At 42.3% G+C, this 12873-nt stretch overlaps 1 protein-coding gene across 1 annotated transcript in view; it reads left to right on the top strand.

Moving 5' to 3' along the window:
- The window catches only part of si:dkey-225n22.4 (collagen alpha-1(XXI) chain), a 92788-nt gene extending 88619 nt beyond the window's left edge, over positions 1-4169 (top strand). The window contains exons 30-32 of the mRNA XM_039789599.1: positions 126-320; positions 2517-2594; positions 3073-4169. Coding sequence (XP_039645533.1) covers positions 126-320; positions 2517-2594; positions 3073-3260 — 461 coding nt within the window. The 3' untranslated portion in view covers positions 3261-4169. The remainder of the gene's footprint in view (positions 1-125; positions 321-2516; positions 2595-3072) is intronic.
- Positions 4170-12873: the final 8704 nt, after the last annotated feature.

The raw sequence follows: 12873 nt of genomic DNA, 5'->3' as shown, positions 1-12873 counted from the left end.
CCAGCAATGTGCATCTGTTGAGCCAGTCTACAGTATTATGTGGTCAGACTCTTTTATGAATCAGTTTTGATATAATATTTAATATCCAAATGGATTACTCAGAACGTTCTGGCTGTGCCCTGCAGATCAACTCCCAGCACTGCTCCAGACCCTGGCCCCCCCAGCTAGGTGTGAACCATGCCAGAGCATGAAGGGACCCGCGGGCGAGCCAGGAGCCCCAGGACCCAAAGGCTCCATGGGCACTCCAGGCTACCCTGGCAGGAGTGGCACTCCCGGTTACCCAGGACCTTCTGGAATGCAGGGCCCTGCAGGCCTCAAAGGTGATATGACCCTTCCTTTATTAAGGGAATCAACACGTTATGACGTTATGTTATAGGTATTTAATGCTCCTTCTTAAGCAAGTGGTGTCTGATCCACTGTCTTTAACGGTGACAAATATCTTTCAATCAGTCTCTTTACCCTGATGAAAACAAGGCAATAAATAACAACACAACTTCATGAAGAAGAGCTAGGACAACATTTACTGTTGCTTTGCTCAACGATTAAAATCAAAACAGTGTCAACAACTAACAAATTGGATATGTTGATGTTCACTGTACCCCATAAAACAAGATCATTAAACAAGCGAACATCAGTGAAAGTCAGCAGAGCAAAAGACAACAAATTCTGAATGCAAACCCATCTCAATGAGCTGTCTTTGATGTATTACCCCTTCAAGATGAAGTGGCTAATCAGCTGTGAAAGATGCCAAACTGTACCACTCCACTGCTGTGTACTATGTCCACGGCAACTTCAGGTTCCAGGCTTGGCTGAAAACACTGAGGGATGAGACTGAAAGCTGGAGACGAGAGTTTTATTAAAATTCATTTAATCTGATTTTGCAAGTCACCAACTGTATGGAAGTACAACACTAGACCCCGTTAAGCTTTTCGGTGTGGTTTGGTTCTTTATGAGCCACTCAGTAAACAAATTTAGTTTTCAAATTCTTATGCGGCAGGAAGTGGCACCACACTAACAGCAGCCTGCTGGCAACTGCATACAGAGGTTTCTAGCCATGCCAACCCCTCGGCCCAGAAGATAAACCCTACTGACTTTGGGACCTGATTTTTCCTGTAGTGCCACCAGCAGATCAAGGTTTTCACTTATTCAGTAAAATATATCAGCATCTAGTAGATGGATTGGCACACCTTTGTACAAACATGCATGGAATCCTTATGACTTTAGGGATCCTCTGACTTTCCATCCAGCACCACGAGGAGGTTGACATTTTCAGTTTTTAGTGAAAGGTCTCTTGCCATGCCATTTAGTACAGGTATTCATCTTCCCTCAGGATGAATTGTAATCACTTTTGGGATGCCATACCTGTTCCTCCAGAGCCATCATCAGGTCAATATTTAAATTTGTTCATTACTTAATAATAACACCTAAAAAAACGAATGACATTCCCATCAGCCTCGGTTGTACTCTTTGTTTACTGTTAATTAACAAATGTTAGCATGCTAACAGGCTAAATTAAGATGGTGAACATGGTAAACATTATACCTGCTAAACATTAACATATTAGCTTTGTCATTGTGGGCATGTTAGCATGCTGACATTAGTATTTAGCTGAAAGCACCGCTGTGCCCAAGTTCAGCCTCACAGGGCTGCTAACACGGCGGTAGACTCTTTAGGGGTTTTACACTTGGTCCATTTCAGCCCTTCAAAAGAACTCAGACCTATTAGTCAGCATTTTTTGTGCATATGTGAACACTCCAAAGGGACTCACACGCCTCTGGAACGAACCGTAGTAAGGTGGTCTGAGTACAGTTCGCTTCAAGTCCACGTTGTGGTTCTATTCATCGTTTAGCCTTTTGCGTTTATATTTTAGCCCTGAGGCCCCATCAGAGCTGAAGTGGACCAGAAACCGAACTGAGTAACTGAGTAAATTGACAATGTGAACGCAAAAAGAACTGTGTCCCTTTTCTGTTCGTCCACTTTTTGGTCCACTTTAAGATGATTGAGTTTGGTTTGTTTAAAGAGGACTAAATGTGAAAACACCCTTAGTCTTGTTACTATATGTCCTGCAGAGAATGTTGTGCCATTTATGGTTTCACACTTCTTAAATCTGCAGCAAAGACTCCCAAAGCTGTGGTTTCATTGAAATGATTTAGATAGCGATGTTGAACTAAACCTGTTGAAATCCTGTCTAATGGTTCACTTTGTGCCATATGGACTCTGCACTGAAGCTACTGTGTCCATAATGGCTGTAAATGTTACCCAAAACGCCATAAAGTGCTTTAATTAATATGATTAAATAAATCCAGATTGTCAAAAAAGAAAGATCAGAATTAGCATGATAAATAGCTGTAGAGTTGCCTTGCAATGAAAGCCTGCGGCCTGTTCAACAGCACAAGACTGGACACAGGTGCTTTAGAGGGAACATAGCCTTTCGGTCCCTGCAGCTCTAAATCCGACAGCTCATTTATAGAAGCTCTAATGCAATTTTTTTTAAAGCAGATATATTATGTCCCCAGGTGACACAGGACCGAGAGGGCTCAAAGGCAGCAAAGGAGAAGGTTACCGTGGACCTCCTGGACCCCCTGGACAGCCAGGTATGTAAAAAGCCTATCTATCAGCCTGTTTTTTTTTACATGTCTTCACCCATTAAGCTATTTCAGCAACCTAACCACGGTGTTCTGACATCTGGCCTTTCAGATCTGTGCATTTTTAATGAAAATGCATCAAGGCTGCTTGTAGTGTTACATTTTTAACAAAGAAATATGTGGGTGGACTTTGTTTGTACTTAATTTTCAACGAGTACTTTTAGTGACAGCTCGGTCCGTGGGGTGAGGGAGATGTAAGGCCAAGTAACTGACAGTGAGTGCTGTATTTCTCTGGAAGCTATAATAGCTTATTAATTCATGAGAAGATGTAATTTATGGTCCTGCATGTGCTATTTATAGTCCATAGAACAAGAATTATGATCACATTTAATGGAACATTCTTGCCGTAAATGAGGCAGAAATACCAGTAACAGCTGTGTTCTAACTTATTTTATTATAATTTTTTTGTCTTTCCTTATCACTGCAGGGATTCAAGGTCCTCGTGGCTTCGATGGAATCGGCCATCCAGGAAACCAGGGAATTCCTGGAAAACCAGGACCACCAGGAGATCCTGGTAAAAGGGGCAACCCAGGGCTCCCAGGGGTTTGTGATATTTCCATGTGTTATCAGACGTACAACATCAGGGAACATTACAGCAAAGGACCCAACGTCTGATGACATAGCAGCGTGGGAGAGGCTGCTGTTGAACACACCAAAGTGATTCAAGGAAATGTACTGTATCACTGATACACAGATATGTGTGACTGTTGACTCCTTTATGACAAAGTGTGTGTGGAGAACAGCTGCAATGGAAGCAGAAATAACCCTGTTAGTTGAGTTAAATTGAAATAAGTGAACTAGGCAGGGCATTGATTTATGATTATGGATGGATTCATAATCAAAGACGGTCAGCAGGCTAGTGACCTAGATACCAGGCTAACATGGCTACTTTACACTTTAAACTGAGTTGTGTTGTTGTTTTTTGAAATAGCAAGACAAACTAGGATTTGAAATAACATAAAAAAAAATAGCTACCTCCTCTTTTACCTGAGCTACTCTATGTTTGAGTCAATGTTACTGAAGGCTTTGCTATCAAGACAGGATGCTTACCGGCTAACATCACCAGCAGTCCCATCACATTTTTTACACAACACAGATGGACAGAAAACAGACATATCTCCTCAAGAAAATATAAAATATAAATGAATAAAAAAAAAAGAAAAAGAAGAGGTCAATGCATTTCAAAAAGCCTAATAAAACCTCCTATGTTGGCTAATGAAAAAAGAAATGAGATCTACTGACAACTGGGCAAAACTCATGTAGACCAAGTCTTCTTTAATTAATTAATACCTATTCATTTATTCACGACTATGAGTCATATAAAAAAGAAAAATATATATAACATATAACTGCATAATATTATCAGAAGGGTATAATTAGCACCAGTGGTGGACGAAGTATTCAGATCCTTTTCCTTAAAGCTTTAGTGCGTAGCTGTTTAATATTAATAAATGTCCATTACATTGAAGCCATTGCCAGATGAGTTGCTACAAAGCTAATTAAGGCTACCAGCTCCACACAACTCTCTCTGGATTTCTCAGTAGGACTATGTTCAGAAGATTGTGGCGTCTGGCGACTTTCCCGTGCAGAAACACGAGTGAAGATAATGACCTCTTCTGAAGAGTCCATCATGTTTTTTTAATCCTCCGTGTCCTCCTTGGCTACTAGCAACTGACAGTTCTGTCAATCAATTAAGTGTTTAAAGTGATGGTTCGGAGTAATTCACCCTAGGGTCCTTTGCACCATGACCTCGAGCCAAACAACCCCCAGAAGCTTTTTTCACCTGGGTCTAACATTGGGAGAGTTAGCGTAGAGTAGCGTTATCAGCTGAATAGCTTAGAGCAGGGGCTAACGGACCCACGTTTGTATCTCGTAAATTACCCCACTAATAATGCCCAAAATGATACCAAACGTCTACAAGTAGTACAAATAGGTTATGCTCTCATAAAACGATGGATTGGAAAGTTTGTAAGTACACCAGAAGTTTATGAACACTTGCCTGCTGGCTTCTGCTCTCTGCTGTTTTTGTTGCTGCTGTAAGACGAGTGCTTAGGGCCGTCTACAAATTACAACACCGAAAAGAGATGCAACAAAAATATTTATTAATTTAACTTTTTTTTTTAAGTAAGTGCTGTAGCTAGCAGGAGACAAGTAATAATTGAGGTACGTTTGGAGACATTACCTTATTTAATCATTGAATTAATAAATATTTTTGTTGTAACTCTTTTCGGTGTAGTAATTTGTAGACGGCCCTAAGCACTCGTCTAACTGCAGGTAGCAGCAACAGAGAGCAGAAGAGAGCAGGCAAGTGTTCATAAACTTCTGGTGTACTTACAAACTTTCCAATCCATCGTTTTATGAGAGCATAACCTATTTGTACTACTTGTAGACGTTTGGTATCATTTCGGGCATTATTAGTGGGGTAACTTACGAGATACAAATGTGGGTCCGTTAGCTCCTGCGCTAAGCTATTCAGCTGATAATGCTACTCTAGCTAACTCTCCCAATGTTCGACCCAGGTGAACAAAGCTTCTGGGGGGGTGTTTGGCTCGAGGTCATGGTGCTAGGGTGAATTACTCCGAACCATCACTTTAATGGTCTAATCATTTCAGCTGGACTTGTAGGCTGTTATATTGTTGGGTAGTAAGGGTGTGACGAGATCTCGTTTTACGAGATCTCGCGAGATTAAAACGTGACGAGATTTCTCGTCGAGGTGAAAAGTTGTCTCGTGAGGCGATGTGATGTCAGCGTGATGGAGCGTGAAATTACTATTGAAGATCCCCCTGCCACTTTTAAATCATTTGTGTGGCAACATTTTGGTTTTCCTGCGGCGAATAATAAAAGCGGCGAAGAGTGACAGACAAGACGAACACAATATGTAAACATTGTAAGAAAAATGCCGTATACCGCGGCTAACCGAAGTACTATGCAAAAACACTTACAGCACCACCACAGCTCTCTACTAACTACGCACCCGCGCCGAAAACACTAAAAGGGCAAACAACTCTAAAAGCCTTTGCATCTCTGCCACCGCTAAGTGCAAGAGCCACGGCAATAACGAGGGACATAGGCGTTTTCATTGCAGCTGATATGAGGCAATTTTCTGTGGTGGAAAATGTCGGATTCGGCTTCTCCACACTTTTTTTTTTATTTTTGTTCGATTTGTGGAAAGGAGTTAGATTTCTCATGTGAAATTGTACAGGGCAGAAGCCAGTTGGTAGAGTTTATACAAAACATTTTGCAGTGTTTCCCGCGTCCTTTACTGCATATAATTCATTAAAATAGTAAAAAAAAAAGTTAAATAACATTAATCATTAATAGTTGATTTCAAAATGCACCTAAATTGTTTTGCATTTTGTGATTTTTTCAGTTGAATAAAAAAATAATTTTCCATTCATATATTTCATCATTGAGGATTTCTTTAAATTTTTTTTAAATCTCGTCTCGTCTCGTTCTCGTGAACCCAATCTCGTGATGTGTCTCGTCTCGTGGAGTAAGCGTCTCGTCACACCCCTATTGGGTAGTTTAATTTATAATAAATATTATTTTATAAACTACATGTGTATTGTGTAAAAAAATCTTAATGTTTAAAGTAACTAGCAACTAAAGCGGTCAGTATATTGCAGTGGAGTAAAAGTACAATATTTCTCTCTGAAATGTAGCGGAGTAGAAGTACAGTACAAGTACCTCAAATTTGTACTTAAGTACAATACTTGAGTAAATATACTTAGTTACATTCCACCACGTATTAGCACACATGCTGTGCTTGAAAGCTGTGGTTCCCTTGGCTTCACCAAATGAGGTTGATATCAACCAGTGATATTATTCCTGCCTTCAGTGGCAACCCGTTCACTCCGAACTCTTGGGCAGTGGCTCTCAGTGTCCGATACAACGCAAAAAGCCCCCTTCAGCGTGTGTGTACAATACACACACCGTCCCCCAACCGTCATGTTCTTCTTTACCTAAACCCAACCGTCCCATTCTTCTTTACCTAAACCCAACTGTCCCGTTCTTCTTTATCTAAACCCAACTGTTCCGTTCTTCTTTACCTAAACCCAACTGTCCCGTTCTTCTTTTACGAAACCCAACTGTCCCATTCTTCTTTCCCTAAACCCAACTGTAATATTCTTCTTTATCTAAACCCAACTGTCCCATTCTTCTTTTCCTAAACCCAACTGTCCCGTTCTTCTTTACCTAAACCCAACCGTCCCGTTCTTCTTTTACGAAACCCAACTGTCCCATTCTTCTTTCCCTAAACCCAACTGTCCTATTCTTCTTTTCCTAAACCCAACTGTCCCGTTCTTGTCCCGTGTGTCACGGAAAGGTACCTTTTATAAGCTCACCCACCATCTTTTCCTAAACCTAACTGCGTCAAAAGTGACGCCAATAGTTCCGGCCAAGTGTGCTTACATAAAGCATGTTTAGATCTGACGCTAAAGGAGACTTTTAGCGTCAATAACAACGCCAAAGGCACCTGACCAAGCATGGGAGTGAGAATGTGTTGGTAGTGAAGATCTGCCTGAGACAAATTATTGTGTACACAAAGGATGTCAAAAGTACAGTACGCTCCTTGACAATGAATGGGAATGTGTCACAATAAAAGAACCAGACCCACCATTTTCACACGATTATCTTGTGAAAGGTTAGCTAACAGCTAGGTTAGGCTGTTTGGTCAAAGATAAGGCCGGGTACACACTGGATGCGTCGCGTGCCTGCTAGAAATAGACGCCTATTTTTCATGCAACATGCAAGCGTGTTGGAAGCGTTTCCAGGCAAAATAGAATAGGAAAAGATGTTTATATGTCATTTAGACACGAATACATATTAATAAATGACATGTTGATGTTTGAAAGTCTCTAGGTTTTGATATAAATATAGATATAAATGTAATAAAAAAAATTAGATTTTCAAATATTGCACCTGTCAATACAGAACGAAATATTCTGTAGCCTATTTTGCCATCAATACTGCCGACGTTGTCTTTGCTATAATCAAATCAGTATATATTTATGTTTAACATGGTATTTCATTTTATCAATGGGAAACATACATGTGTCCAGACGAGGCAAGCAGCGCTGCGTCAGACACGTTTCTGGTGTGTAGAGAAATCCACGCAGCCACCACGCAGCTGACACGCAACAGAAACGCCACGCTCACGCCACGCAGGCAGTGTGTAACCGGCCTAAGAACCTAAAAAGTTGAATAAATGAGAAAACTCAGAGTTAAAATCACTCCAACCACATTGTTAGTTTGCAGTACATGATTTCACTGTCAGTCTGCTTCTAGTGCATCCTACATGTAATCTCTTCTGGTGGGAAAAGATATTCTTTCACCTATTGTGTTTGGAGCGCCAGGGGTTATGCTAATCCATCACTGTGGCACCAGTGTTGTAGGAATCCTGTCACTGTTTATTTTCAACCTCATACCATCATATTTGTTTTCTTGTTTGCCAATATTATATAGATTTATTCTGCATTGCTTTTCTGTGTGTGGATTACAGGTAATGCTGAAATAGTGGTCTTTATTTACCTCAACTGCAGATTTGAGCAGGCTTATATTATCGACAGGCCTTTATTTCTAGTTTTGTAAGTTTGTCTTGAATAATTTAAGTAAGGAGCTTCCCTGTTTATTAATATGCTTAAATTTGATTTGCTCAAACTCGCCATTTTATCCATGTCTACTCTGTCTTGATGAATTCAGTGTAATTTAATTTTACAGCATTAAGTACATCAGTACAACAACACTCAACACACTGCTGCTCAAAGTCTCTCCTTTCTAACAAAAATACTTTTATGCATCAATTATCGCCAATCACTTTACTTTAGCTATTTTTTGATCACTGTTAAGTTACCGTCAACGAAACTCAACACTTCCTGCACTGATGTTTTACATAAAAAGCCTCCCAGTGGCTTAAAGGGCACAGTCCATCCCATTCCTGGTAGGCTTTTACTTTGAAACATCTGCTGGGAGTGTTGAGTTTCATTGACAGTAAGGCCGGTTACACACTGGCTGCGTGGCGTGAACGTGGCGTGAGCGTGGCATGTCTGTTGCATGTCAGCTGCGTAGCGGCTGCGTGGATTTTCTATGTCTTTACACAGCAGAAAGGTGTCTGACGTGGTGCTGCTGCTGCTGCTCGCCTTGTCTGGACACATGTATTTCCCATTGATAAAATGAAATACCATGTTAAACATAAATATATACTGATTTGATTACAGCAAAGACAAAGTCGGCAGTATTGACGGCAAAATAGGCTACAGAATATTTTGTTCGTATTAACAGGTGCAATATATATTTTTTAAATTACATTTATATCTGCACTTATGTCAAAACCTAGAGACTTTCAAACATCAACATGTAATTTATTAATATGTATTTCTGTCAAAATGACATATAAACATCTTTTTGTATTCTATTTTTCCTGGAAACGCTTCCAACACGCTTGCGTGTTGCGTGAAAAATAGGCGTCGGTTCTGTTTCTAGTAGGCACGCCGGCAGTGTGTAAGCTCTAATCTGTTAACATGGGAGCCCAAATATAAACGGACACGCCACGCAGCTGACACGCTCACGCCACGCAGCCAGTGTGTAACCAGCCTCACCTAATCACTCAGAAAAAACAGCAGAGTAGAAATGATTCAAAATATTTTGTATTAGAAAACGATATTTCTCTTAAAAGGACAAACTCAAGTATTTTGGCCATAGTTATTATTTGAGACTCCATTATTTAAACACATGCTTTTTTTGAGAATTTATGGTACACCAAACAGGCCGAAATAGGCTCTTTGAAGAAAGCCATGCTCAACAGAAATTTCGGACACAGACCTTATCTCACCAAGTGGCCTGTGCTGGCCTGTTGCCGCAGCTCTGTGCAGTGTTCTGGCATATGATTGGGTGCTTGGATAGCTGTACAGTTCCACACTCCAAAAATGTTAGATTTCTTGATGTATTTGGCTTATTCAGTTTAGCAACTGCTTTCCCTACTTGTTTTTTTTGTTGGACCCACTGTTTGACTGTTTGTCTGCCCATGTTTACTTTTGTGAAGTTATACACTAGGCCCACAATGTGACTAGATGGATTTGTTTTTGCAAATATCTGTCAATGCTTTTAAATGACTCCTGCAGAGCTCATGTTATCATTTTGATGTTATCATGTTTTAATCTGGTTGATAATTAAAAGTATGGTCTTCATTATATGGTCCATCTGAAGTCAATTTACTCAGCAAAAGGAATTCAGATGAGCTGTGTGTGCAGTCACATCAGCTATGTGGAGAAATGACACATCCGTGGGAACGGGTCTATGGAGCCAAATAGAGCTGCTATTTATGATCCAGATTTAGCAACAATAAGCTGCTATAGGCATTCACCTACATGAATAAGCAGTGAAACAATGTGTTTGCAAGGAGCACAAAAAGATATGTTTATTATTTATTTACACAAATGTTTTTCCATCACCATTTACGGAAAGTATCGGTTGTTGTTTCAAATTCTCTTGTCCCAGTTTCCCAGACTTAACATTCCATGTATGGTAAGGAATGATAAGGCAAACATGTGTTTGGTACCCTTTCAAATGCCTTGTAGAGTCACACATGGTCACAGTTTCCAGACTGTTGTTTGTTGCTCTCAAACTGTAAATTTTCACTGCTGTAAAAGTAGCAAATGATGGCGTAAGAAGTCATTCAAGTAGGAGTAGGAAGAATTCAGGTGTGCATCAAGAGAACAGTCCTGCTGGAAGGGTAGGCTTTAGTGACTATCCTACTGTTTATTATAATTGTAATTTTTGCAGTGCATTTTTTTAATCAAATTTATGATGAAAATATGATTTTACTGTATTTAGATATCACACAACTTTGCTGTATGTTGCCAAAATATGCCTTTTCCCTACAGCTGCTGAGTTTGTTCACTTTGCAACCATCATGTCATTTAAAATTAAAGTCTAAGGGCGTTTTCAGACCTTAAAGTCCGAACCAAGGTCCGGACCAAGGTTCATGTTTTTTGTCACATTGTCTACATTTGATCCGGTAAGTTTTGGTTTCCCACTGCAGTTATGCAAGCGCACTAAAGATCTCTACGTGACAAAACTACATCCTGTTGTCATCACATACGTGACAGCCAGACACTTAGAATTGATTGGTTTGGAGATGGGCTTCCCTGTCCTCTCGTATCTTTTCTCTGTGCTGGAGTTTTTCCAACTGACTGCTGCTCCCCTCTACTGACTGCTGCTCCCCTCTACTGACTGCTGCTCCCCTCTACTGACTGCTGCTCCCCTCTACTGACTGCTGCTCCCCTCTACTGACTGCTGCTCCCCTCTACTGACTGCTGCTCCCCTCTACTGACTGCTGCTCCCTCTACGGACTGCTGCTCCCTCTACGACTGCTGCTCCCCCTTCCTCCCCTACTTTTTTTTGATTGCTCCTCCCCGGCTGCTCCCCCTGCTCCCCCATTTCCACCTTCCTCCCCCTCTACTGACTGCTCCCCCCTACTGCCTCCCCTTTCACTGCTCCCCCACTTTCACTCCCCTCTACTGCTGCTCCCCCTCACCTGCTGCCTCCCCTTCTCCCACTTCCTCCCCTACTATTCCTCCCCCCATTCCTCCCCTGCTCCCTCTACTGTCCTCCCCTCCATTTCCTCCCTTCTACTATTGCTTCTCCCCTCTACTGTCCTTCCTCCCTCTGTCTGCTCCCCTTCTACTATTTCTGCCTCCCTTCTACTGACTGCTCCCCCTACTGACTGCTGCTCCCCTCTACTGCTCCCTTCTACTGACTGCTGCTCCCTCTACTGCTTCCCCTACTGACTGCTCCCTTCTGACTGCTGCTCCCTTTTCCTCCTTCTACTGACCCTGCCTCTCCTGCTCCCCTGCTGCTCCCTTTTCCTCCACTGCTCCCTCTACGGACTGCTGCCTCCTCACTGACTGCTCCTCCTACTGACTGCGCTCCCCTCTGCCTGCCTGCTGTCCCCACTGCTCCCCTACTACACTTCTGCTCCCCTACTCACTGCTGCTCCACCTCCGTCTCCACCTCCTCTCCACTGCACTGCTCCCTCCTACTTCCTCCACTGTGCTCCTCTACTGTCTCCCTGCTCCTCTACTCCCCTGCTGTCTCCCCTCCTGACTGCTGCTCCCTCCACTGACTGCTGCTCCATTCTCCTCCCCTCTACTGCTGCTCCCTCCTACTGAGACTGCTGCTCCCCTACGGACTGCTGCTCCCCTACTGACTGCTGCTCCCTCTACTGACTGCTGCTCCCTCTACTGACTGCTGCTCCCCTCTACTGACTGCTGCTCCCCTCTACTGACTGCTGCTCCCCTACTGACTGCTGCTCCCCTCTACTGACTGCTGCTCCCCTCTACTGACTGCTGCTCCCCTCTACTGACTGCTGCTCCCCTACTGACTGCTGCTCCCCTCTACTGACTGCTGCTCCCTCTACTGACTGCTGCTCCCCTCTACTGACTGCTGCTCCCCGTGCTACAGGAACTCTTTTTGTTTTGTTGCGTTGTTGAGAAGCGAGACACGGGAACTTTACTTGGGGTTTGAGGAGCTGTAGCATTTATTCAGAGACAAACTGATACCTACACTGTACATTTCCTACCACTTAACAAGTAAACTGCTGATGTATTCTCTGCTCTGATAGCCGACAGCTGTCTGCTCTGAGCACATTCACCGTCACACTCTCTCTCACATGACACACTAAACACGAGCTATTCCTTAAAGGAGCTTCCCCGGTCTTGTAACACAAGGAGAGCCTGCCAGAGCTTCCTGTATTTGGTCTGAAAATCCGAACCATCTAAAAAATGCTTTCACACTATAAACGAAGCGGACCATGGTTCAGTTTGCTCCGGACCGAGACCACCTCTTTTTATCGGACCAAAATTTGGTCTTTTGATCCGGACCATGGTCCAGGGGGGTTTCAGACCTGTAATTTTGGTTCGGATCAAACTGAAAGTCCGAAAGTCCGAACAAGATGAGGTAGGTGTGAAAACGCCCTAAAGCTATAGGCAGCAGCACAGAGAGGCTGCATTGTTTATCACATCCCACAGTACTAAATAGTTTGATCAAACATTTCAATATTGTGCTATTCGTAGAGACTTTCCAGTAGTCTAAATGTGCCCTGGATGCTAGCGTAAAGGCATGGAGTCATCAATACAATAAAGGTTCATCCTCTGGGGTCCATGAATGTGCTAAAGAAATGTCATTGCAATATGTATATTAAATTGTAATTTATCTTGTTTACAAAGTTGAT

This window comes from Perca fluviatilis, chromosome 22 (assembly GCF_010015445.1).
Source record: "Perca fluviatilis chromosome 22, GENO_Pfluv_1.0, whole genome shotgun sequence".
Taxonomy (NCBI): Eukaryota; Metazoa; Chordata; class Actinopteri; order Perciformes; family Percidae; genus Perca; species Perca fluviatilis.
Note: the sequence above shows the minus strand (reverse complement) of the source record. Positions and strands in the feature narration are given on the sequence as shown.